We start from the raw sequence: 24,607 nt of genomic DNA, 5'->3' as shown, positions 1-24,607 counted from the left end.
AGCAACATTGTTTATAACAAAGTGACCCCTGATTGGTGAATGTCATCTAAACTTGGAGGAACTATAGTTTACACGTGGTGGAGATGTCACACTGTAGGCTTCCCTGAGTGCAGTGACTCTTATAATGGGACATTTTGAAAGAACCCTGAAAGTTACATCTACGGAGTTGCTACTGGCTCCAGTGGGGCATGAGGCTTCTAAGACACAGTGGTCTCCACACTTGTCCAGTTACAGTCTGATTTCCTCTCACCTGAGCTGTCACCTACAGAACCAAAGAGAATAGCTTCCAGATGGCTGTCTGGAAGGCTGCCAGGACCACTCCCATGGAAGAGAGGAGGCTGATGCTGCTCTGATGGCATCTGTGTTTCCTATTCTATATTTTCCAAAGGAGTCTGATGACCAGTGTGACATGTGGTCACCTAATGAGTCTGAATGTTTAGTTGAGCCTAAAAAGACCCGGGGTGGGTATTGCAGAGGCACTTCTCCCTGAACTCTGTAGAAGCAGAGGAAGGAGTCTCAATGTTCACATGGCTAACAAGGCTTGACCTGGCAGTGTCCTGAGGTGGGCTTGAGTGAGGAAGACTGGTGCTGTCACAGAAACTGGAACAATCTCCATCAATAGCATGGAAAATCCAGAGGGAAACAGGTGGGAAGAGACAATGGACAAAACAAGATGAGAATGAACTGGCTCCAAGAACAAGCCCCAGTGCCCTCCTTTTTTCTGTGACCAGAAGGGTGCTAAGTATGAAACAGTAGTTTTCAAAATAATCCGGGGTGGGGGTGAGGAGGTGGGAAGGTGACATGCAGGTAAGCTCATGGCAGGGCAAGGTTTCAGATGAGAAATTTTGGGGCAGGTACTGGAAGGAATGGAAGCAAGCTCACAGCTTAGGCCCTGCAGAAGGGAGCCTAGGAGAGGCTGTGTCTCTGGAGCAAAGAGGGTGCCATGAAACCTGGGAGGGATTCTGGCTTCAGTGCATGCTATGGTTTGGCTGTGTCCCCACCCAAATCTCATCTTGAATTGTAGCTCTCACAATTCCCATGTGTTGTGAGAGGGACCCAGTGGGATATAATTGAATCATGGGGGTGGTTTTCTCCATAGTGTTCTCATGGTGGTGAATACGTCTCAGGAAATCTGATGGTTTTATCAGGGGAATTGCCTTTCACTTCATTCTCATTCCTCTTGTCAGCTGCCCTGTAAGATGTGCCTTTCACCTTCTACCATGATTGTGAGGCCTCCCCAGTCATGTGGAACTGTGAGTCCATTAAACCTCTTTCTCTTTACAAATTACCCAGCCTCGGGTATGTCTTTATCAGCAGCATGAAAACAGACTAATACAGTGCAATTACGGGCATGTCAGTTCTAAATGCACCTTGATTTTTGTTCAACTATCTCCAGAGTAAGAGTGTCTGTCCCATATTTATATATGTCAAGGAAAACTGGAAGGAAGTTCCCCCTTCATCTGCACTCAGCAGCACCAGATATGGACCCCACACCCACACTGAGTTGTCCTCTTTGCCCATTCAAAGGCAGCTACTGGCTCTTCTCTTCTCTGCAAAGCAGAGTGTAGGCACTTAGTGTCCGCTTGCTGGGTCTCATCCTCATCCCTGCTTCCAGCCCCATAACAACCCTCCTTTAGGCTCCCTCTGCCTTGCTATCAGCCCTAGTGCAGGCTTTGGATCTCTTTCATTAAGAAAAGAATTTCACATTTTTTGGAGTTTCACCAAAGTAGCTCTTCTAGCTATTGTAAATGTCAAGGGGCTCAAGCAGTGGCAACAAAAGGAAAAAATGTGGGAAGACATGGGCTTGCTCATCAGTGGACTTTCCATTTTAACATAAGAGCAGAGTCACCAGTGGTGGGGTGGGCTCTCTGCGGTGATACTGAGCAGCCAAGGATGGTCATGAGGGCTGGGCTGTGAAACCCACTGCTGGTTTTATCTCCAGACAGGGTCAGGTGCTTGGCTGGCTTCCAGTAGAGGCCAGTCAGAGGCCCTGGGCTGCTTTCCATCAAGTCGTGGACAAGAGTGTCAGGCTCCAAGGTGGTGAATTCCCAGCCACGTGGGGAACATATGTGGCCAACTGAGGATCCCAGTGGTCCAGGCAAGGAGCCATGAATATGCTGGGAAGGAGCCATTGCAACTCCACTGGACAAAGCTTTGCAGCCTCGTAGTCCCCATCTGCCAGGACAATCTTGACTGTTCTTTTCACTCTCCAAGTGCAGGAGTTTGCATAGACTTTGCATCTGGATTTGGAGGTGGTTGGTCTGACCTGTGTGAGCATACATCCCAGCTCTCCAGAAGCTCTGACACCACGGCTAAAGCACAGCAGGTACAAGATTGGCCTTGAATGGACACTCCTTTTTTGGAGCTGGACATTTTCCTCTCGGTGAAGGCCAGTGTCAGTGGCTTTTCATTTGTATGAATCAGAAAGTGTCTAAAGAGGGCCAGGGCTTTCGCTGAACTATCACCATGGAAACTACCCTCACTTTCCCAGGAGGGGCCACTAGAAGCGGGATTGAGAGGGAGTGCAAGCCCGACCTACTTGGAGCATGAATAGCAAGGGTTGGCTTCTACATCCCTCTGACATCAGAGAAAAGCACAGGCCAGAGGGAACCAGACGCTCAGCCCCTTTCCACATGGCTGATATGCAAACAGCAAGAGAAATGCCAGGATGCGGGAAGAAATAATCAAGGGAAGTACCCGAGGGCACCTCTCCAAGGTGGATCACTTTTAGGATAAGTCACCCTAAAAGATAAACCCAAACCCAGTTCCTGGCACAGAGTCAATGCTCGCTTTGTGTTTGTTAATTGAATAAATGAAAGAAAGACAAATGAATGAATTCAGGTAATATAGCCAATTATTGCCTGGAAAGTTAAAATAAGGACTATTGGCTGGGCATGGTGGCTCACACCTGTAATCCCAGCACTTTGGGAGACCGAGGCTGAAGGATCCCTTGAGCCTAGGAGTTTGAGACTAGCCTGGACAACATAGTGGGACACTGTCTTCACTAAAAAATTTAAAAAATAGCCAGGCATAGTGGTGTGCACCTGTGGTCCCAGCTACTAGGGAGGCTGAGATGAGAAAATCTTTTGAGCCCGGGAGGTAGAGGCTGCAATGAACCATGATCATATCACCGCACTCCAGCTTAGGCAACAGAGTAAGTGAAGGAATTTCACTAGTTATCAATTATCTTCTTCTATCAATGGGTTGAGAAAAACAAAATATAAATTCAATGTAAGGTTCTTTACTCTTGTAGAAAAGCATCAAACTCAATGGACATAAAAACAGCATTAATAAAAGAGCAATCAATGGTGATGATAATATTGCAGCACTAAACCCCCATTTGAAATTTAAAAATTGTCCCTGTCTCTCACTGTCTTCTGTCCCAAGTTTGGATTATCTGATCAGTGTTTCCTGAAGCCCAGGGAAACTTACCTTACACTTCTAGATGTTAATTAAAAATCACTTGAAGAAAAAGCTGACGATGTTGAGATGGAAAAGTAGATCTAAACCTGGTTTAGAGCATTACAGCTGAAAAGTACTTTAATGTACCCAGATCTTATGACACCAAAGCAGGAAGGGAGCATTGAGACCAGGTGGTCCAGAGTTGGAAAGATATCTCTCAGATATACGGTTTTTTGTTTTTTTTTTTTTTTTTAACAGCCTCTTAGAGTGGTTTTTACATTTTGAATTCATTGGTAACATTTAAAAACTAGGGAGATTTTACATAAAGCTCTAGATTTCTGGCTTCTCTTAAACATTCAGATCCTGCAAAAGGATCCACCTTCCCACAGTAGCAATTGGCTAGAACTGAGAACAGTGTTTCCCTTTAGAAGGGCCTCAGTCCTCCAGCTGACCACAGTCCCTACCTGGTCAGCTTCACTCATTTGTATCAGGGGCCTGGCTCCTGTAGGCACTGAGTTTGCAATCCCTGATTCTAGTCCAACCCCTTCATTTTGTGGATGATGAAACTGAAGCCCAGGATGAAATGTGCCGGGGACCAAGGAGTTTAGTAAGGTCAGGCCAAGGCCCAGGCACCCTGACCCACTCCCACGGCTCCTTCTCCTGGCTCCCCCAATAGCAGCCTTGCTCCAGTGAGGGGCCGTGCCTTCCATGCTGAGATACAGAGGTCCATCTGTTTGCAGTGCTCACCTGTGAATGTGGCCCCAGGGAAGCAGGTCAGAGTGAGCCAACTGATGGTCAGCATGGCCTTGAAGGAGAAGTCCTGCCTCCCAGCAGCTCCCATCCTGGCAGCGTGCTCCCTGAAAGAGAAGCACACAGAGTCAGACATGCAGCCTTGGCAGGCTGGAATCAGTATACAGGGCTGACATGGAGACAGACAGAGCCACATGCACACACACAGACATGGGACAGGCAGTGCCAGAATGGGCACACTCCAGCCAGGCCACACTCCAGTGCAGCGTCCTCACCAGTGGCTTCCCCAGCTGCCACAACTCAAGGCCAGGCAGATCGGGGCATGAAAATCCTACCGTTGTCCTGCCTGTGTCCTGCAGCTCAGAGACCGAGTGATGGGTGGAATTTCATCCTTGGCATTCAAAACTCCCTCCCCTCCAGAATGAAGCTTTTTTCTTAAGTTAAGAAACAGAGCAGAACAAAAATACTCCCACTGAACATGAGCTGGGAATTAGATTCCACCAACTCGCTGTGTGATCTCAGATGATCTGTTTAATCTCTCTGGATCTCAGTTTTCTAACCTTTAAAATGAGGGTGTGGACTGGCTGATTTCTAACCTTTACATTATCAGTCTATGCTTCTAATCCAGTCCTGGATAATAATATTGGAAACCTAAATATAGATGTCCGCATGTTATAAGCCCTCTTCTTATCTATCTAGGAGGAAGATATGGCAAAGATAGCTAATTGTCCCCAATATTCATTTTCTTCTCCTTCCTTGGTAACAGAATCCCTGGTTTTTATCTGGGGACATGGTTACTTAGAATAAGATTACATTCCTCAGTCTCCCTTGCATTAGCTGTGGCCTTGGAATTCAGCTCTGGCCAATATAGCAGAAGTGTAGTGTTTGAATTCCAGGAAATTCCCTTAAAGGAAGGACAGAGAGACTTTCTTCTCTCCCTTCTTCTTCCTACTAGTTGGAAGGAAGATGTGATGGCTGGATTTTCAGCAGCTATCTTGGGCTATATAGTAGGAGCCATGCATGCACTGAGGATGCCAATGCAAGCAGAGAGAAAACTTAGGCCCTGACCTTGTGTAGAACCAAAATAGCCCTAGATAATGGACTCATTTTATTGAGAGAGAACTAAGCTATTTTATTTTATTATTTTATTTTATTTTATTTTATTTTATTTTATTTTATTTTATTAAGACAGAGTCTTGCTGTGTCACCCAGGCTAGAGTGTAGTGGCAGGATCTCGGCTCACTGCAACCCCCACCTCCTGGGTTCCAGCAATTCTCCTGCCTCAGCCTTCCCAGTAGTTGGGATTGCAGGTGTGCACCATCACACCTGGCTAATTTTTGTATTTTTAGTAGAGACAGTGTTTCACCATGTTGGCCAGGTTGGTCTCAAACTCCTGACCTCAAGTGATCCCAAAGTGTTGGGATTACAGGCGTGAGCCATCATGCTCCGCCTGAATTAAACTTCTAGTTTATTAAACTTCGATTTTATTTAAGCCACTGTTATTTTTTTTCCTTTTACTCATATAGAAGTTTACTATGGGAATCTGTCTAGGTAAACCTCAAGACAGGAACTTAATAAAGGAAAAGAAGTGAGATTTCCTTTACAGGCTATAATGTCACTTGGAGAGATGTCTTTGTGCAAGCCCTCTGTAGCACACATAGAGAACTTAGACGGGCTTTGGGGGTGGCCAGCTTCAGCTTCTATGCCATCTCCCCAATTCCTCCTCTGAATATGACTGTAGTTGTGCCCAGGAACAAACCGATACTCTCCCACACTGAGAAAAGGGCCAAAATCTATCTCACCCAGCCCAGGCTCCTCTCTTTGAACCAGCTCAGCGAAAAATCTGATCACCCCTGACCTTTCGGTTCAAAGTGAAGCTCTTTATGTGAGTTCAGTGAGTTGGGACAGGCAAGGGGACTGAAAGGAGCACACTGGGCCCTCTGCCTGGTACCTCCCACACAGGTGTGCTTGGGAGGCCGGGGGAGGGAGGAAACGATACTCCCAGAATCAATGCCGGCAGTGTCCTCTTAACAGCCACCCTGCCTGACCCAAGCCTGCTCTGCCGAGAACAACAGGGCCCATTCTAGTCGCTTCAGCCAGATTGCTGAAGTCACGCATCACAGCATCTGGGAATGGCTCCTTTCCCATGGCCCCCAGAAGAGGAGTGCTCCATTTCATGCTCCTTGCAATAGAAAGAAGGGAACACCAGGAATAGGAGCATATTATGGTCCTCATGGAAAAGCCAGAACCCTGGTCTCAGGTCTCCACCAGTTTAGAAAAACCAAAGGTATGAATAGTTTGCTGTCTGCTGCCAAAGGGCCCCAAATCATCATGGCTTCAGAGGTGCCCTTCCTTGGTAAAGGAAGATGACAGACAGCAAGGTTGGAGGCGGTAGGGTACGGGAGGTAGGCTGGGTGGGGGCATCCCTCCTGCCCTAACTTGTTGGGTGACCCTCATTAAGACATTTCCTTCTGTGGACCTCAGACTTCCCAGGTACTGAGTGGGGAGGCTGGTGACATGGACATTGAAGCTCTGACATCTTCTAATTATATCACAGATGATTTCAAAGACCAAAAAAGAGTCACTTTCTGGATAAATGCAAAAATAATTCCACATGGAGAAATAATGCTCAACCCCCTTTTCCTAACATTTGTGAGACCTTCTGCTATGTCTCAGAGCCAACTGTCTAAGCCACTGGGGGCAGAGAGATTGCCCTGCCCAAAGAGGCTAATCCCACATTGCTGAGCAAGGGGTCATCCATGCCTTCTTGCCCCTGAGTGGCTTCCAGTGCCTGAAGACACATGTCCCAAGAAACATTCCGTTGAAGTGAATCCTAAAAGATTCTCAAATTTCCTTGGGAATTCTTTCACTAAGGGAGGACAGCATTCTCCATTGGCCATTAAAAGCTTCCTGGCAACAAGAACTGGGATTCCGCTTCTTAGCTGGCAAGATAGTCCTGAAACAGTTTCCAGCTGTTGAAGGCCTCAGAAGAGTGCATGTTAGCTAACAATGCTGGAAGTCTCTGCAGGAAGCTGTTAGCTGGAGACTGGTTGACCGCTGTCCTCACTGGGTTAGAGGCCTGCTCAAAGATTGAGCCATGAGGACCTGAGCTGGCCTCTCCCTTCAAGGGTGCAGCAAACTCCTTCAGCAGAGCCTGTGCAGAAGAAAATGCAGGCACCCTTTTCCAAAAGCCAGAACTTTGGGATAGTCCACAAATCTTCACAATAACAAGCTAAAATTTTCCAGAAGCTTGGCTGCCCCCAAGTCCAACTGCTGCTCAGTCCCTGTGGTTGCTGGACCTCACAGGGTCAAGAGACACAAGAGCAAAAGCAGGGGCAGGAGGCGTTGCTTGCTGGCGTCGCTCTCTGCTTCTCCTCACTGCCATTGCTCACTGGGCACCTGAGTCTCTGCTCTCCCTTCAGGTAGCCCCAGCCCCAGCCGCACCGGAGTCCAGGGCTTGTCACCTGCAGAGCAAGGGGAGACAGGGGAAGAGGAGCCAAGTGTTACAGGAGCCTCCAGAGAGGCTGCAGAGCAACGGCACTCCCACAGCATCCTCAACCTCATGGGGATGAGGATTCCTGCTGCCCAGAGAGGCTACGGAAGCTAGGATCTTTTCTAGGGATTATTGGAAGAAGAAGGAGCAGGAGGTAAGAGAAAAGGTCAGTTTAAGCTGTGAGGCAGAAGGCGAGATGAGACCTGCAGGGTGACCTGGAAGTTTCTGGGATAAGACAGCAGAAGGACAGCCATCCCCGTCCCTACCCATCCTGCATGATGTGATTCTTGCTTTAGGCAAACCTAGGCAAGGTTCAGCTCAGTGACTAACAGGACAGTGGGGTAGCCAGGAGTATGGGCTCCGGAGTCTTCAATCCCAGCCATGCAGCTCACATGGAGGGTGCCATCTGGCCACTTGTACCCCATTTAAAAGTCTGTAATGCTGGGATGATGGACTATAAATTCCAGGGTCACTGTGAGAATCAAAAGAGACACTGTGACCTGTGGTCAGTGCTCAAGCCATGAGGGCTCTTGATATCAAGGACAGTCCATGGCATGAGAGAAGAGATGGGAGATGGGACCTGAAAATCTGGGTTTGAATTCCAACTCTGGCTCTCATCAGCTGTGTGGCCTCCGGCAGCCCATTCAATCTCTCTGTGCCTTCTCATTGTGAACATGGGAATAATAATACTACTGATAAACATGAGTTATTGTTGTGAGGGTCAACTGAGATATACTAACTTGAAAAACGTCGACATATATATCACTGGTCTCTGGAGTAGGAGCTTTGGGAGGTACAGAGAGGAATCAGATGTGAATCCTGCCTGTCAAGTATCTTACTGGCAAGAAGAGAGAGAAGCAAGTACACAAGGAACTATACTCCCAAATGGCAAGCTGCTATCTTCTTAGGCAAAGGAAGATAAAGAGATGGTACCATTGACAGGATAGCACAATCTAGACAGTCACTCTTTGCTTTACTTAGCAAAGTTCAAGGGAAATATTTCTTTTGAGCCTAATGACTCTGGACACTTCCCTTAAAATGACATATGAGAATATAAGTCACTTTTTCTCCTGTTGAGAGATGGCAGGCTTTGGAATCAACCACACCCTTGTGAATTGTCTTGGGCACAGTTTTGTTTATGCTTATATGTCACTTAATGGTTATATATCTGTTACGGGCTGAATTGTGCACTCCCCAAATTAATATGTGGAAATCCTATCCCCCAGTACCTCAGAATGTGACTGTATTTGGAGACAGGACCTTTAAAGAGGTAACTAAGGTAAAATGAGGTCATATGGGTGGGCCCTAATCCAATATGACTGGTGTCCTCATAAGAAGAGGAGACTAGGATGCAGACACAAAGGAGAGACCATGTAAGAGACAGGGAGAAGACAGCCACCTACAAGCCAAGGAGAGAGGCTTCTGAAGAAGTCAACCCTCCTGACACCTCGATCTGAGACTTCTAGCCTCCAGAACTGTGAACAAATACATTTCTGTTGTTGAATTCACCCAGTCCATGTTACTTTGTTATGGCATCCCTAGCAAACTAATACAGCATCCTCGAGTAAATCACCTAGCTTTTCTGAAGCTCACAGGTTTTTCATCTGTAATGATAATAGTAATAATTGAAGCAAATACTACCAGGGTCCTGTTAGGTGTGAGGCACTGCTTTATGCACTTTTCATATATTGACTAATTTACTATCTCAAAGCAATACTCTGAGCTAGGTATCATTATTATCTCTAGCTTATGGATGGGGAAACTGAGGCACAAAATATATAACTTGGCCAAGGTCACACAGGAAGTAGGTGACAAAGTTCAAAGCCTGCCTTCTCCAGAAGTTGTGCTTCTAAGGATTAAATTATTTGCAGTAGAATCTCAGGATCTCAGAATATAGGCGCTGGTAGGAATATGAAAGATTATACAGCCAGCACTTCTCAAACTTCAGTGTGCACCTATGTTTCCCCAGGAAACTTGCTAAGAAATGCAGATTCTGATTCTGTAGGGCTTGCTGAGAAATGCAGATTCTGATTCTGTAGGTCTGGGGTGGGGGCTGAGGTGCTGCCGAGGGTCACAGAACTAGTAGGTGGCTTAGTCAGGATTTGAACCCAGGTGGTCTGGCTCCAGAACCCACATTCTATAAAATGGGAACAATAACACCACTCGCTGCCTATCTCTCACCCAGGTTTACTGGGAAGAGTAAATGCTTGATTTGAGCCATTTCTCTGCCGCTGGTAGACAAAATAATGATCTTGGAATCAAGCCTGGGTGAGCTTGGGGAAGGTGGGCAAGAATCTCCCTCTAGCTTTCTTGTGGTGGTCAGGGAAGCTTTTATGTTTCCCCCTTCCTTTGTGACCTAGGTTTCTTGTTCATGGACTCTTAAATCCATGCCGTGGCTCCTGGAGGACTGGATCGCCTGCACAGGGTCCGCTAAGATCCTTTTCTGGCTAAGGACCCAAAAGTCTACCTTTGTGGACGCCAGAAGCTGCAGAAACAAGAAAGCAGGACTCAGAGATCTTGTTCCCGCAGGACAGAAATCTTCCCTGACAAATTGTGATGCAGAAACCCTTCTCTGACATTGCCCAGTAAGAGCCCTGTCCTCCTCTCCTGGGTCAGGTAAGGGGCAGCCAAACACACCACCCCCCCGCCTCCGTCTGCTACTTGTTCCTCCCCAGGCCCAGCTCTCTCCTGACAGAAAAATGCATCTTTCTGGTCACCTGGTCCTGACACGGTATCCCTAGAGAGAAGAAGGAAGTGGGAGACAGAACAATCCAAGCACCCCTCTGGATCACAGATAAACACAGGAAGAGTCCCAAGCCTGGGGAACTCCCAGCAGCCCTGAGCTCCCTCCTGCCAGCCCTTTCTCAGAGGGCTTGCCGTCAGCACAGTCTCCTTAGACAGGATGTGTGGGGCTGCTGTGCAGGGACCCCAGGGACAGGGCACCCCAGCCTGCATACTTGGAGAGAAGCACTTAGAAAACCCTTTGCCTCTGCAGATCGGGGCATCCCAGGATGCTGCAAGAAACATGTTTCTCTGGCATGAGTTACTTTTACCTTTTGAAAACACACCTGTCCAGACCTCTCCCATTGCTGCAAAGACCAAAAACCCCAAAGGCCCTCCAAAGCCTGGTCTCTCTTCCAGAAACTGTGTTTCTAATTCCTAAAAATAAAACAACTTGCAGTTTAGCTTCAGGCTCACAGAAGGTAGGAGCTGAAATAAGACACCTATTTCAGCGTGCACTTTCTTATGCCTATCAATGTAGGGGAGGGGACCCGTTAAAATGCAGATTCTGATAGGGCAGGTCTGGGGTAGGGTCTGATTCTGTGTTTCTAACAAGCTCCCAGGGGAGGCTGTTGCTGCTGGTTGATGGACCATGCTTTAAGCAGCAAGGATCTAGTTCACCCCCACCCTCCCCATTTTACAGATTTGCAAACCGAGGCCCACAGAGTAGAACAGAATTGCTCATGTTGATTAGGAGCAACTAAATGGAAACCTAAACCAGCATCTGATAGGGAAATTGCTGTCTGAGCTCAAGTTATGGGACACATGTCATCTTCTCTGTCACTCTGCTTGCTTGGGAGGAAGGGCGAGAGAGGGGAGCACTAGGCCCATTTATTCCTTCTTCTGTTTCTGTTGAGGCAATACTTCAAATCATTATTTAGATAGTAAAGACATGCCTTGGGTACCATTTATGTATCCATAGAGTCTTTCTTTTTTTTTTTAAGACAGAGTTTTGTTCTTGTTGCCCAGGCTGGAGTGCAATGGTGTGATCTCAGCTCACTGCAACCTCTGCCTCCTGGGTTCATGCCATTCTCCTGCCTCAGCCTCCCAAGTAGCTGGGATTACAGGCATGTGCCACCACACCTGGCTTATTTTATTTATTTATTTATTTATTTATTTATTTATTTATTTATTTTTGAGACAGAGTCTCACTCTGTCACCTAGGCTGGAGTGCAGTGGCGCCATCTCGGCTCACTGCAACCTCTGCCTCCCGGGTTCAAGCAATTCTCTGCCTCAGCCTCCCTAGTAGCTGGGATTACAGGCGCCCACCACCACGCCTGGCTAATTTTTTTGTATTTTTAGTAGAGATGGGGTTTCACCATGTTAGTCAGGCTGGTCTTGAACTCCTGACCTCAAGTGATCCAACTGCCTCGGCCTCCCAAAGTGCTGGGATTACAGGCGTGAGCCAACGTGCCCAGCCAAGAGTCTTAAATTATCTTTTCCCTAAAATACATTGATATGGGAAATTTCCAATGGGGAACCACCTACAGAGCCAAAGAGGAGAGATGCTACAGTTCCCTGTGATAACAGAAATTCACCCTCACGGACTCACCCTATCCCCAAGCATGGCAGAGTGAATCCCATTTGATCCTGCTGTGCCATCAAGTCCAAATCCCTCCTCACCCCACCAATCAGCTGTAGGGGAGGGATGGTTCCAAAGCCTTTGCCAATTGCAGTTGGGAGAAGGGTAGCTCTGAAACTATTTCACATCCTCCTATTCATTCAGCTCACATCGTTACCCCGTGGGTGGCCACTGCGCTGGTGCTGGGGGAAAAGGAAAGTAAGATCCCCACCCTTAAGGATCCCCCAGTCCCATCCCCCTGTACAACAGGCACTGAAATCTAAATAATGCACGTGACCCTCCCAGCAAACCAGATATGTCCTAATGAAAAGTCAACCTGTAATACTCACTTGAGATTAAACATAAGAGTAAATAATTTAGCCACAATGATAAATCTGGCAGGGTGTCCAAACTTTTGGTTTCCCTGGGCCATATTGGAAGAAGAAGGATTGTCTTGGGCCACACATAAAATACACTAACAGTAGCTGATGAGCTAAAAAAAAAAAAAAAAAAAAAAAATGGGCTGTGCATAATTTTCATGATATCCACCATCACAGATAAGCAAAAAAAGTCCTTACGTTCAAAGGGCTGGACACAGCTGAATGCTGTCCAGTATGGTAGCCATGAATCACATGTGGCTATGTAAATTTAAATTTAATTATAATTAGATAAAATTAAAAATTTAGTTCCTCGGCCAGGCGCGGTGGCTCACGCCTATAATCCCAGATAATCCCAGCACTTTGGGAGGCCCAGGCTGGTGGGTCACAAGGTCAAGAGATAGAGACCATCCTGGCCAGCATGGTGAAACCCCGTCTCTACTAAAAATACAAACATTAGCTGGGCGTGGTGGCGCAAGCCTGTAGACCCAGCTACCCAGGAGGCTGAGGCAGGAGAATCGCTTGAATCTGGGAGGTGGAGGTTGTAGTGAGCCAAGATTGCACCACTGCACTCCAGTCTGGGTGACAGAGTGAGACTCTGTCTCAAAAAAATAAATAAAAAATAAAAATAAAAATAAAAAATTTAGTTCCTCAGTTGCACTAGGTACATTTCAAGTCCTCCATAGCTTGTATGTGGTTAGGGGCTACTATATTGGACATCACAGGTTGAGGACACATTTATCACTGTAGAGACTTCTATGGAACAGCTCTGAGCCTCAGGACTCAGAGTGGTGTAGAAGGTCCACGCTAGAGCTACAATTCAGTTCAGAGCGACGTTTCTTATGGTGGTATTCCCTGAACAGCAGCATCACACTACCTGTTAGAAACACAGATTCTCAGTCCCACTCTGGACCTACTGACCAAGTGACTCAGAAAAATCTGAGGGTGGGGCCCAGAAAGTTATGGTAACAAATCCTCCAGGTGATTCTGATATGCGCTTACGTTTGAGAACCGTTAGTTACAGAGTATTAATTAAATCCCAAAAAGACACTTGTCAGCCATCAGTTAAGTGTCAACCTCCTAAATATTTGACAATGTATCAGGCTTTATCACAAGACAGATCCAAATTTAAGTCTCAGACCTGCCACTTAAGGGCTGTATGTGTAGTTGGCCAATTACTCAACAATCTAAGCCTCTGTCCGCTCAGTTGTAAAATGGGGGAATAATATAGTAGCTGTCTTAGAGGTCTGTTAGATGGGATGAGATGATGCATGCAATGTGTGTGGTACACAGGCCGGCCCAGATGAAGACTCCATAAAGATCAGTGTGTCGCCATTACCCAGGTCTGCCTCCCGGGCAGTGACGGATGCAGCTGACCATCAGCGTGGCTTACTACATGGGCTTTTAGGGTAGCCTTTTTCACAAATAAATTGGTAGAACTGTGTCTTCAGATGAGAGTTACATCTAAACAAGAGATATTTCTCGAAAGCTTGCCACAGAGGGCTTTATGCAGCAAACTCACCCCTGTCGGGCAATATGTTTATGACCTGGGGAAAAAACCCAAATATGACCTAATGAGAGTCCCTCACTGGGCTCCGGGCAAAAGTTCTACCTGGATTATGTGAAGTGTGGCAGATGCACCAAGCCAGAGTCCTGGGGTCCTGGAACAGTAAGCCTTCTAGCAGAGAATTCAGGAGCGGATAAAGGGAGGTTCCTGCTACCTCAGAGGGCCAGGGTATGAGAAGAGGTCATTTCTGCACGGCAGCCTGGCTCATTGTTTTATTCCAGGGGGCTTTGCTTGTCTCTCACATTCAATCAAAGCACAGCTCCCAAAAGAGGGGAGGGGAAGGGAGAAAAGAGGGGAGAAGAGGGGAGGGGAGGGGAGGGGAGGGCAAAGGAGAGGACGGGAGAGGAGAGGGATTAAAAGATAAAATATGGCCTTGTTTACCCATGCCAGTATTAAATTCTCACCCTTCTGGGGGATTCCATGAATGAAAACACAACACCTGCTAGGCGAGGGGCTGTGAAAGAGGAGAAAGGGTGATGGAAATGCAGCACATAGGGAGCAGATCTATTCTTAGTCCCACAAACTTCCTCCTGGCCCCCAAAGGCCTTGCCCCATTCTGATGTTTGCTTCCTTGATTTCAATGTTTTTTCTTTTCCAGACCATCCTCCCAGCTGCCATGCTCAAGCTTTTGAAATGCATAATTTGTTTTAATTACAAAATAAAATAATTTCTACCTCCCCTAGAGGGTTCTCCCTGGCCCTAAATTTCCTATCAATTCCTTCTCCCTCTGCATCCACATCATATTCATCAAATCCTTCTTTAAACTTATCTCATTCTGTCTTTAGAGTTCCAGAACATTTTCCACACTGGGCTGCGGGCTCCTTGAGGGCAGGGACTCCGTGAACACATGTTTCCTTCCCAACAGACCTTAGTTCAGTAGCTTGGCACACCAAGGCTGCCCAGTCAACACTGGACTGAGTGAATGTGTTTGCCAAATGAATTTGGCTATTTGCCGGCTCTGCAACTTTCAACTCTTTGTCTAACACCCTCTATCAAAATTGGTGGGTGTATTTTGAAGCAGAAATTGGAGACATTAAAATAAGCAGATTTTTAAAAAAATACATTGCTCTTTTTTTGTCATTTAAGCATTACCCTCAATTGAGGAAAAAAAGAGTATTTTCCCTGTTAAAGTTGGTTTTGTTTCCCAGCATCATAAAGCAAGAGGGGAGGTCTTGTTACTGATACAGGTGCTCCCAGGCTCACCAAGTCCAAGGCCAGCCTGCCCCTCCTACAGTTTGGAGTGACTGGAGGCTGCAGCGAGGAAGGGTCCTGGCCTCTCCTGCCAATCCCAGGACTCTCTGGAGAGGGTGCTGCCCACGATAAAAGGTAAGCCAAGTGTCCCAGTTTTCCCTGCCCTCAGTCCCCAGGCCATAGACACCCATCACCTCTGAGATTCACTTATTCTCATAGGACAGGCCTCTTGCATGATTCCTCCAGGTATTTCTGGGACTCTCCATGGGTGCCTACACAAATCCTGTCCCAGCTCATGCTGCAAATATCCTGGGATTTCACAGCCACAGCCTCTTGCTGGGGGTTTAGCTAAGCTCCATCTTCACCCCTGCTCCTCATCCACCTGCTGCTATCTTCGTGCATGGGACATGAGGGATTCTCCCCCAGTCCAGCCCACCCTGGAAGCTGCCTCCTACCTCACAGTGAAAGTGGCCCATCTTATCTGCATGGAGAAGGAGAGTCCATGCTCAGTTACATGTTCCATAGCCAGGTGACCTGGCTCCCACGGTATTAGGGAGGCTAACAGAGAGGTTCATTCAACACACTTAGGACCTGGTAATGAATGCTGCTCTGGTAGCTGGGTCGCTCTCCATCTTAAACCTCTCCCGACTGTCCCTCCAGCCCCAACTTTGGGTCTGCGTGGCACAGGATGGCTTCTTCCATGATGGGATTCCTCTCTTGGAAGCCTCATTGTCCTTTCCTGAATTTGAGCATCTGTCTGGCCTTCCCAGTCCATCAGATGGTCTGTAAACAAGTGAGCCTCATCTGGAAAGACAGTTTAAATTCTACAAGCCCAACCCAGGCTCCTCAGCCTCCTTATAAATCAGTGGATGCAAGTAGGTATTTCAGGAAAGGAGCTGCCACCTGACGTCAAAGACAAGTTGACCTGAGTCCCAACTCTGGCTTCCCCAGGCATCATCCACAAAAGGCTCTGCCAGCTGGCTCTCGTCCAGGCAGGGAAAGTCTGCCAGGGTCAGGGGAGCCCAGGAGGCTGCCCCGCCATAAGCCTTTTTATTCCCAGTTCCCTGGGCAAATGCAGTGTGGGCTGGCTCCCCAGAGCTGGCAGCTAAAAGGTCAGGTGATGCCAAGAGCAGCTAGATCACAGAGTTCAAAGACCTCAAAGGTAAGATGAGCCTCTCCTGAGACCCTGAGTCAGAACTTGGAGCTACCCAAGTCTACTCACTGGGCTATACATCTTCCCAGCTGGTTGTGTGCACTGTACTGACTTGGTAAGTGATTGTAGCAATAAACACTTCATCAATTGTATTTGTTAACTGAAAATACTAGCATCAGCAGTTGGCTTGGCGTTTCTTCTGGCCTGAAGTTATTCTATGTGTGCCTACTTGTTTCTAGGGCTCAAGAAAAATTTCTACCAGATGCCCCCTGCCCTCTCCCCATCACCTCCTACCAGGGTCAAGACCCACATCACTCCTCATCGAGGTTATTTAGTGGCCTTTTTTTCCCCATTCTCCCCACTGGGGGGTTCCTGGCCCAGTGGGGGAAGGGAGGCTCATAGTCCCAGGAAGACCTTTGTTTCAAAGAGGAGAAAATCAGTGCTTAAAGAGAGTGAGGATGCCTGGAGAATACAGCAGGTGCCAAGGATCAGCAAAGATGAGCGTAGTGCAGGGTTCATTCATGAAGCACCTTCAGTGCAAAGTTAAGGAGTCTGGATTTTATCCTGAAAGCGTGGGTGTGGGGGCACTGGCGGACAGGAGGAGCCAGAGGAGTGAGTCGATGTGTACTTTTAAAAGATACCACTGCCAGCAACAGGGAGGAGGAATGGGAGGGGAATAGGAGTGCAGCCTGGAGGTCTCTGCTGGAATTTAATTAATCAAACCATGTTTATTATTAGTGCCTACTGCACGATGGTTCTAGGCATTGAGACACCACAGGAAACAACTCAGGAAAAGACCCTGCTCTGGATCAGGTTAGAGCTCACAGTCCAGTTGTCAGAGAGAGGGGTTACAGGGGGAAGAATAGAAATCAATGAGCAAGGAAAGGCATCCCATATGTGTCTGATCATACAAAGAACTACAGAGAGAAATCAAGCAGAGGACAGGAAAGCTCTCTCTGATAAGGTGACATTGGAGCAGGCACCGGAAGAAAGAGACAATGGGGTTAGGAGATGCCATGGGAACAAACAGGCAGAGGGAACACAGCAAGAGAAGGGTGTGAGGGAGTGCAGCAGGCAGGGGCTGGAGCTGCGTGGTGAGGTCAGAGGGCAGAGGGGTCAGCACAGCTAAGGGGTAGGGTAAGTTGAGGGTGTTAAGATGTGAACACCCAGGTGGCTGAAACGGGTGGAGGCAAGGTGGGGGTGGGAAGGGAGGAACATGCGTAGTGTTTGAGGCAGGGCATGCCGTAGAAACGATGTCTTTCTCTGCAGTAGATGCCCACTCAGCTCAGGTGCTTCATTGATTACCTGTTAGGTGAGATGGGCATTGAAAATCCCCACCACTGGATGTGGTGTTTGCTGTGCTGCAATGCTGGCTTAAAGAAACTCCGCAGCAAGCATTGTCCCATTCTCATCCCATCCATGGCTTTCACACTAACAAATAATCCTTTTGGAGTGATGCCTCCAGGCACTGCAAGTACATCATCTCAGACTGTGTGGGCCCGACTTACAACTGTCCTTAAGATTCTAGTGCCCAGAGGGAAGACAGGTAATGTGACAGGGTCCAAGAAGGCTGGATTCTAGCTAAGTGGGCCACACCATACACACCTGGACGTGAAAGAAGTTCTCAAAACCGGAAAATCCTGGAAAATGTTAGCTGCTATTGGAGTGGTTCTACGTGTGGCTCTGTTTTGTGTGTTCAAACTATTTTTTTATGATAGAAGTATAATTCTAAAGCACCCAGTTTCCAGATTAAATGAAGGAACAGAGGGAACGAAGCACTGGAGAGACTCACCCAGAGGCCTTGAAAACAGGTGGAGCCAACAACCTGAGCTGGAAAGGTCTAGAAAATATGTGTGCGTGTGCCTGTGCGTGTATGTGTGTGCATGTGTGCCTGTGTATGAGTGAGAGACAGGGAGATTACTCTGCAGAGCTTGACAAGCAGGCAGATCCACCCTACTTTTAGGGTTCTGACTCTGTGGATCTGGGCCAGGACTCAGTAATCTGCATTTGCGCCCCTGCCAGACACCCTGAAAGATTCTGATGCAGGTAAAACCCTTCTAGAGGTACAGCGGAAAGGGGGAAAACGTGTTTACTTCTCTCCACCAACTAAAGGAAAAACTGCTTTTTCCCTCCACTACTCCAATACTTCCGACCACTAAATGTGCAAGGGATTTTCAAACCAAGGAATTCTCCAGTTCTTGGTGCACGATAACTAGGTGCTCTACAATCCATTCGATTCTGATATTGTCTACCTGGAGTTAGCACAGATGCCATGGATTGAGATCTGTGTTTAGACCCAGGGTAGGCCCACCATTGCCTTCCGGCATGTGGACTGTGAACTAGGGGTGTCCTTCAAACTGGAAACAAGGGCCTTGTGGGGCAAAGGCCTTCTGACCTGGGCAAAGGCATATTCTGCTGGGAGCAGCAGGAGAGATGGGACAGGTAGGGCATCATTGCCAGCAAGATGCCTTCTGCTCCCAGAGCTAGATGTCTTCAGGAGAGGCAAGATCCAGATGCGAGTTTAGAACAAAAGGTGATGAATTGGAACCAGCCTTAATGATTGATGGGAGAAGGTGCTACATTCAAAATGAATGAGGAGCCCACAGAGGATGTTTGAGAGTTTCATTCCCTTCTCCTGAATTCAGCCCCTTGATCTTCCTTTGCAGCCATCTCTCCCTTTACTCTCAGTCCATGTGGCTCAATGGGGGCTGACCCACTCAAGTTGCTCCTAAGGTAGATGTGTGACCTGGCCTGGCCAACGGATAGATCCATTCCCCTGGCTGCTTGATTGGTGCAGGGATGTTCATGTGACCCAAATCAAAAAAAAAAAAAAAAAAAAGGACATTGGCTGGAACTACTGGGAAAGCTGGATCTCATCCCACCATGGTTGGCAAGCTTGGAGTTGCTGGGGCCACCCTTGCCTCTATATTGAGAGAGCCTCCCTAAGAGTGAAGCTTGCACAGAGGAATGTGGAGCCTAGAGATGGAGAAAGCTAATACTTGAGCACCCAGACCCAATTATGCCTGAAGCTACTACTATCCCTGGACTTTTCAATTGCATGAGCCAACAAAGTTCCTTTTTCATTTAAGCCAATTTGAATTGTGTTTTTGACATTCACTATGGAAACAACCCTAACTAATAAGAAGCCAAAAGAAGAAGGAAAGATGAAGGTTAGTTCTTTTTTTTTTTTTTTTTTTTTTTTTTGAGATGGGGTTTCACTCTTGTTGCTCAGGCTGGAGTGTAATGGCGCAATCTTGGCTCACTGCAACCTCTGCCTCCCAGGTTCAAGGGATTCTCCTGCCTCATCCTCCTGAATAGCTGGGATTACAGGCATGTGCCACCATGCCCAGCTAATTTTGTATTTATTATTATTTTTTTAGTAGAGACCAGGTTTCTCCATGTTGGTCAGGCTGCTCTTGAACTCCCGACATCAGGTGATCTGCCCACCTTGGCCTCCCAAAGTGCTGGGATTACAGATGCGAGCCACCAAGCCCAGCTGAAGGTTAGTTCTTTACAAGTCTTTTTGCTCTCATAAAGTGTTTACTTAATTAATGAGGTCTTACATTACTTTATTGGAAAAGAAGACTCATTTTCCTGAATTGTATTGTGTCCCCAAAACATGCAGTTCCCTAGAAAATGTGACCCACATCAGAAAGAATGAAAATCTTTACTACCACTAAGGTTGACGACTATTTCATGAAGGATTGTGCAAGAACCACCCACCAGCCTACTCCCCACCTTATCCCAATCCATCTTCCACAGACCCACCAGCATGGATCATGGCACATTTTTGCTTAAAACCCTCCAAGGGCTTCCCGTCACACCTAGAATGAAGTCAGAGCCCTTTATCCAGCCCTGTGTGGCCTGACCCTTCTCCAGCCTCATCTCACGCCAGTCTCCACCCATGCAACATGGGCCTCTCTGTCATTTCCTTGAAGATGCCAAGCTTGATTCTGCTCCAGGGACTTTTCACATGCTGCTCCTACTGCCGGGAATGCTTTCCCTACTCCACTCACCCTCAGGTCCCAGTCTAAAGTCCTGTTCTTACAGATGCTTTTCCTGCCATCTTCTTCCCATCCGAAGGTCCCTCCCTCAATACCCTTTGTAGCATCCTGGTTATTTTCTTCACACAGTTTATAATCATATATTCACTAACGAGTTTGCTTATTGTCCATTAACTTCATCAGGGGAGGAATTTGGCCATTGGTGATGCTACTCAGAGTGTGGTCAAGGGACCAGCAACATCAGCATCACCCAAGAGCCTGTTAGAAACCAGAGGTCTTGCCCCAGGCCACTGACTGGCAATCCTCAGTGACTAATGTGCACAGTGAAGTTTGCAAACTTCAGCTTCTAAGGGTCCTTCCTCTGCTCTAAGACACCTTCTGCCCTCATCCTTTCCCACCGTGAAAGGAGTCAGAGCTGCTGGCTTCTGTGCATCTCTTTCCATTCTCCTTCCCTTCCCCAGGGAAGCATTAATATTAACCAGTAGGGCCACGAAACACAGAGGATGCCATGAAATTTCCTCAAAGAGCTGGGGGCCCTAGCGGGCTTACATGAGAGCCCTGAGACAAGCGTGCAGCCCATGAATGAGCCCCTTAGGCTCGGACACACAAGAGGCCAATTTGTTGGCACCTGCTGTGCCTGGAAGCCAGGCTGGAATGTCATAAGGCAGGGCCTGGCAGCAGTTCAGAGAGTGCAGCCTTCCTCCCGGGCTCCTGTTCTCAGGCTCACACAAACCCAGGAAGGGCAGAGACAGGGAATGTTTGCAGAGCAGATAGACTTTCTCCACTCCTCCCTCTGCCCAGCCAGAGTGGAGTCGAAAGAGCACGCTTGATTTTAGTTCAAGTTTGGGCCAGAGTCCTCCTTTGATCTGAGAGGCTTGTCTTTTCCTGGGTTATTTATTTGTAGAAACCACTCTGATTTCCTACTACTTCAAATACACCTACAGGAAGCCACTGGCAGGTGGGGTTCTAACGCATAGGTCTGTTTTACTGCCCTGGGTGCCACCGGCTCATTGTGATGGGATCAGTTACCTGGATCCCTGCACGCAGGTGAAATTTACAGCCCTGGGCTATAGAACAAAAGGCCCTGTTCTATGGAAGAAAATGCATTCTGATAAAGCTAGCTGGGAGGAGTGGCCAGAAACAGGGAGTCCTGGGTTCTAGTCCTGGGAGACCTTGGTAGACCTTCCTTGGGCCTCAGTATTCTCTCTCTAAAGTGAGAACCAGGGAAATGCATGTTTTAGTACTTACTCAGGGCCAGGGAGCTGTGACAGAGATATGTAAGGATGACAGTTCCTGACTGCATAATCTCAGCTTGCAATCCTGAGCTCCGGGACCCCTAACTCACCACTAGGGGACCCCAGGATTCCACATAATCGCTTTCCCCTCCAACCCAACATTTTGCTATGAAAATTTTCAAACACACAGCCAAGTTGAAAGAATCTCACAGTGAACACTAATACAGCCACAACCTAGATGCTACCAGTAACATTTTGCTGTGTTATTGCACATCTATCTATCCATCCAGAAATCAATATTAGTCTTTGGATGCATTTCATAGTAAATTGAAGACACCACCGTCCACATTTCCCCTTAAACACTTCAGCCTATATATTATTAACTAGAGTTCCATATTCTTTTTTTCATCTTTTGAGGGAAATTTTACATGTAAATAAAACACACAAACCTAAAATGCACACTTGTTGAGTTTTGACAAATGCATATGTCTCTGAAACCCAGATCCCCAGAAAGGTCCAGAACATTATCATCACCCCAGAAAGTTCCCTCATCCCCTTCCCAGTCAATTCCAACAAGAGGCAACCACTCTTCTAAGTGAGAAATACCAGAAACATTCCATAGATTCACTTTGCCTCTGCTAGGACTTCATGTAAATGGAATGATCCAGTATGTAGACCTTTGTACAAGGTTTCTTTCACTCAGCATGTTTTTGGGATTCACCTACGTTGCTGTGTGTATCAGTAGATAATTTCCTAGAATGGCAAAGGAATATCCAATTGCATTAATATGCTCTACTACACAACTGCCTTACTATTACTGCTTCAGGGAACTCCAATAAAATGGGATTTGGGAGCAAAAAGAAGGCACGGGCTGGGTGCAGTGGCTCACACCTGTAATCTCAGCACTTTGAGAGGCTGAGGCAGGCAGATCACTTGAGGACAGGAGTTCGAGACTAGCCTGGCCAACATGGCGAAACCCCGTCTCTACTAAAAACACAAAAATTAGCCAAGTGTGGTGGCACATGCCTATAGTCCCAGCTACTTGGGGGGCCAAGACAGGAGCCAAACCGGGAGGCAGGAGCTTGAACCCAGGCGGCAGAAGTTGCAGTAAGCCGAGATCGTGCCACTGCACTCCAGCCTGGGGAACAGAGTGAGACTCCATCTCAAAAAAGAAAAAAAGAAGAAAAAGAAAAAAAAAAAGAAGGCGCAACTTTGCTACCAAAATGCAGTGAGAACGAGCTGTGTTTGCCGCTGTCCTTCTCCAACCCAACAAAATGCTTTGGAGGCAGGTGTCCTCGGCTCAGTTCCCAGTTCCACCACTCATCTGCTGTGTGCAAGTTCTGGTACCTCCCTGTCCTGCAGCTTCTTCATCTGAAAGATGCTGGTGACAACAGGACCTTCCTCAAACAGCAGTTTTGAGGAAGAGTGAGGTAAGCATGTGTTCCATAAATGTTACTATATGTTGGTGAGGAGGAGCTTTGACTTTTATTTTTATTTATTTATTTTTTGAGATGGTGTCTCACTCTGTCTCAAAGAGCTTCAGTGCAGTGGCATGATCACATCTCACTGCAGCCTCAAACCCATGTACTCAAGTGATCCTTCCATCTCAGCCTCCCGAGTGGCTAGGACTACAGGCACACACCACCATGCCGAGCTAATTGTTTAATTTGTTTATTCTCACTATGTCATGTTGCCCAGGCTGGTCTTGAACTCCTGGACTGAAGTGATCCTCCTGCCTTGGCCTCCCAAAGGGCTGGGATTACAGGCATGAGCCACCATAGTAGACATAGTTTGACCCTGCACGTTCCACTTAGTGGCTCTGCAGTTCTGGGAAATTTCTGTAGGTTTCTTTAAAGTAGGTACGGCTTCATTATATTTTATAACATTATCTCGTGCATTTATTTTTCCTCTTCCTGGTTTTCTCCTTTCCCTCCCCAGGACTTCCCTTTGCATTTTTAGGCTAAGATTCCTGTCTAGCTTATGAGGCTATTAAGTATCTTCTGCCTAATTGAGGTTTCGAGAGGATTCAAAGAAATAACGTATACAAAATGCTTAGGAAAGCACCCGATTTGCAGTTAGCTCTCTTATATAAAAGTTGTTTTCCATTGTTAGCTGCGTTCTTCAAAAGGGCAGAGCAGAGACCGATTTGCTGAAAACAAATGTGGATGCTCAAGGAATACTTTTGAAAAAGTCTTGCCCTGAGAAGTCAGGACACCAGGCTCACAGGTCAGCCTTGTGCTCCCTGCCCTACAGATGCTATTAAAAATGGAATTCAAGGGAGCAACTGCAAATTGCCTGAAGCATCTCCTGGGCCTTCAGCCTGGTCTCCCAGGAGCTGCAGCCCACGCTTGGTTTATAGCCAGGAGAAGTTGCCAGGCAGGGAGAAGAGCCCCTGCCTCAGGCTCTGGCTGCATTTGCAGAGCTGAGCTGTGGCCCAGGATGCTGGCCTAGGTTCAGCCCTAGTCGGCCGTGTTGCCTAAGATCTTCCAGAGGCTTCAGTTGGAAAAAGTTATTCCTTGCTTTTCTCCATAAAATGAGAGAAAGTGGTCCTGGCAGAGAGAGGAGGTAGCACTGTCATCTCAGGGCAGGCCTCGCTGGCTCACTGAGGGCCTGCAAAGGCCCAGGGGACAGTGCCCGGTTGGAATCTGAACACAGATCTCTCTGACTCCAGCTTGTTTCTGCCTCTGTCAGTTTGCTTCTGGGTATTACATTTGGAAGTTGTGCTTCCAGCACCTGGGTCCAAGGAATAACCTTAAAAACCATCAAGACCATGACTTGCCCCAAGGTCCCATAAGAAAAATTCAAAGCAAGGTCTCAATTCAACTCAATGCTCGTGCATCACATATTAGGTTGAACAATACAAAATCGTCCATATTCAACTGTCTTGATCTATAAAAGTGTCTGTTCTATGCCATTCAACCTATATGTTTATTCAGCCCTTCTTATGTATACACCATTGTCCTTAAGTCTGGGAAGTGGGGTTGTGGGAGCAGAGAGATGAGAAAACAATGCTTGCCCTTAGAGCTTTGTTCTAGAGCCCTTGGAATCTAATCTCTCTGTTTGGATCTTCTCTCTCAAGTAGTCCTACCTCTT

The 24,607-nt window shown here is 47.2% G+C and overlaps 1 protein-coding gene across 11 annotated transcripts in view; it reads right to left on the bottom strand.

Annotated features, from left to right (window-relative positions):
- The window catches only part of CEMIP (cell migration inducing hyaluronidase 1), a 172,430-nt gene that overhangs the window by 73,414 nt on the left and 74,409 nt on the right, over positions 1-24,607 (bottom strand). For 6 of the 11 annotated variants that reach the window (XM_054450910.2, XM_063652438.1, XM_054450912.2 and 3 more), the window contains one exon: positions 4,150-4,259. In XM_054450910.2, coding sequence (XP_054306885.1) covers positions 4,150-4,259 — 110 coding nt within the window. Of the gene's footprint in view, positions 1-4,149; positions 4,260-4,487; positions 7,617-11,978; positions 12,186-24,607 lie in introns of those variants that run through there. The other 5 variants (XM_063652435.1, XM_063652437.1, XM_063652436.1 and 2 more) reach the window with 3 other exon arrangements.

The sequence above is a fragment of the Pongo pygmaeus genome, chromosome 16 (genome assembly GCF_028885625.2).
Source record: "Pongo pygmaeus isolate AG05252 chromosome 16, NHGRI_mPonPyg2-v2.0_pri, whole genome shotgun sequence".
NCBI lineage: Eukaryota > Metazoa > Chordata > Mammalia > Primates > Hominidae > Pongo > Pongo pygmaeus.
Note: the sequence above shows the minus strand (reverse complement) of the source record. Positions and strands in the feature narration are given on the sequence as shown.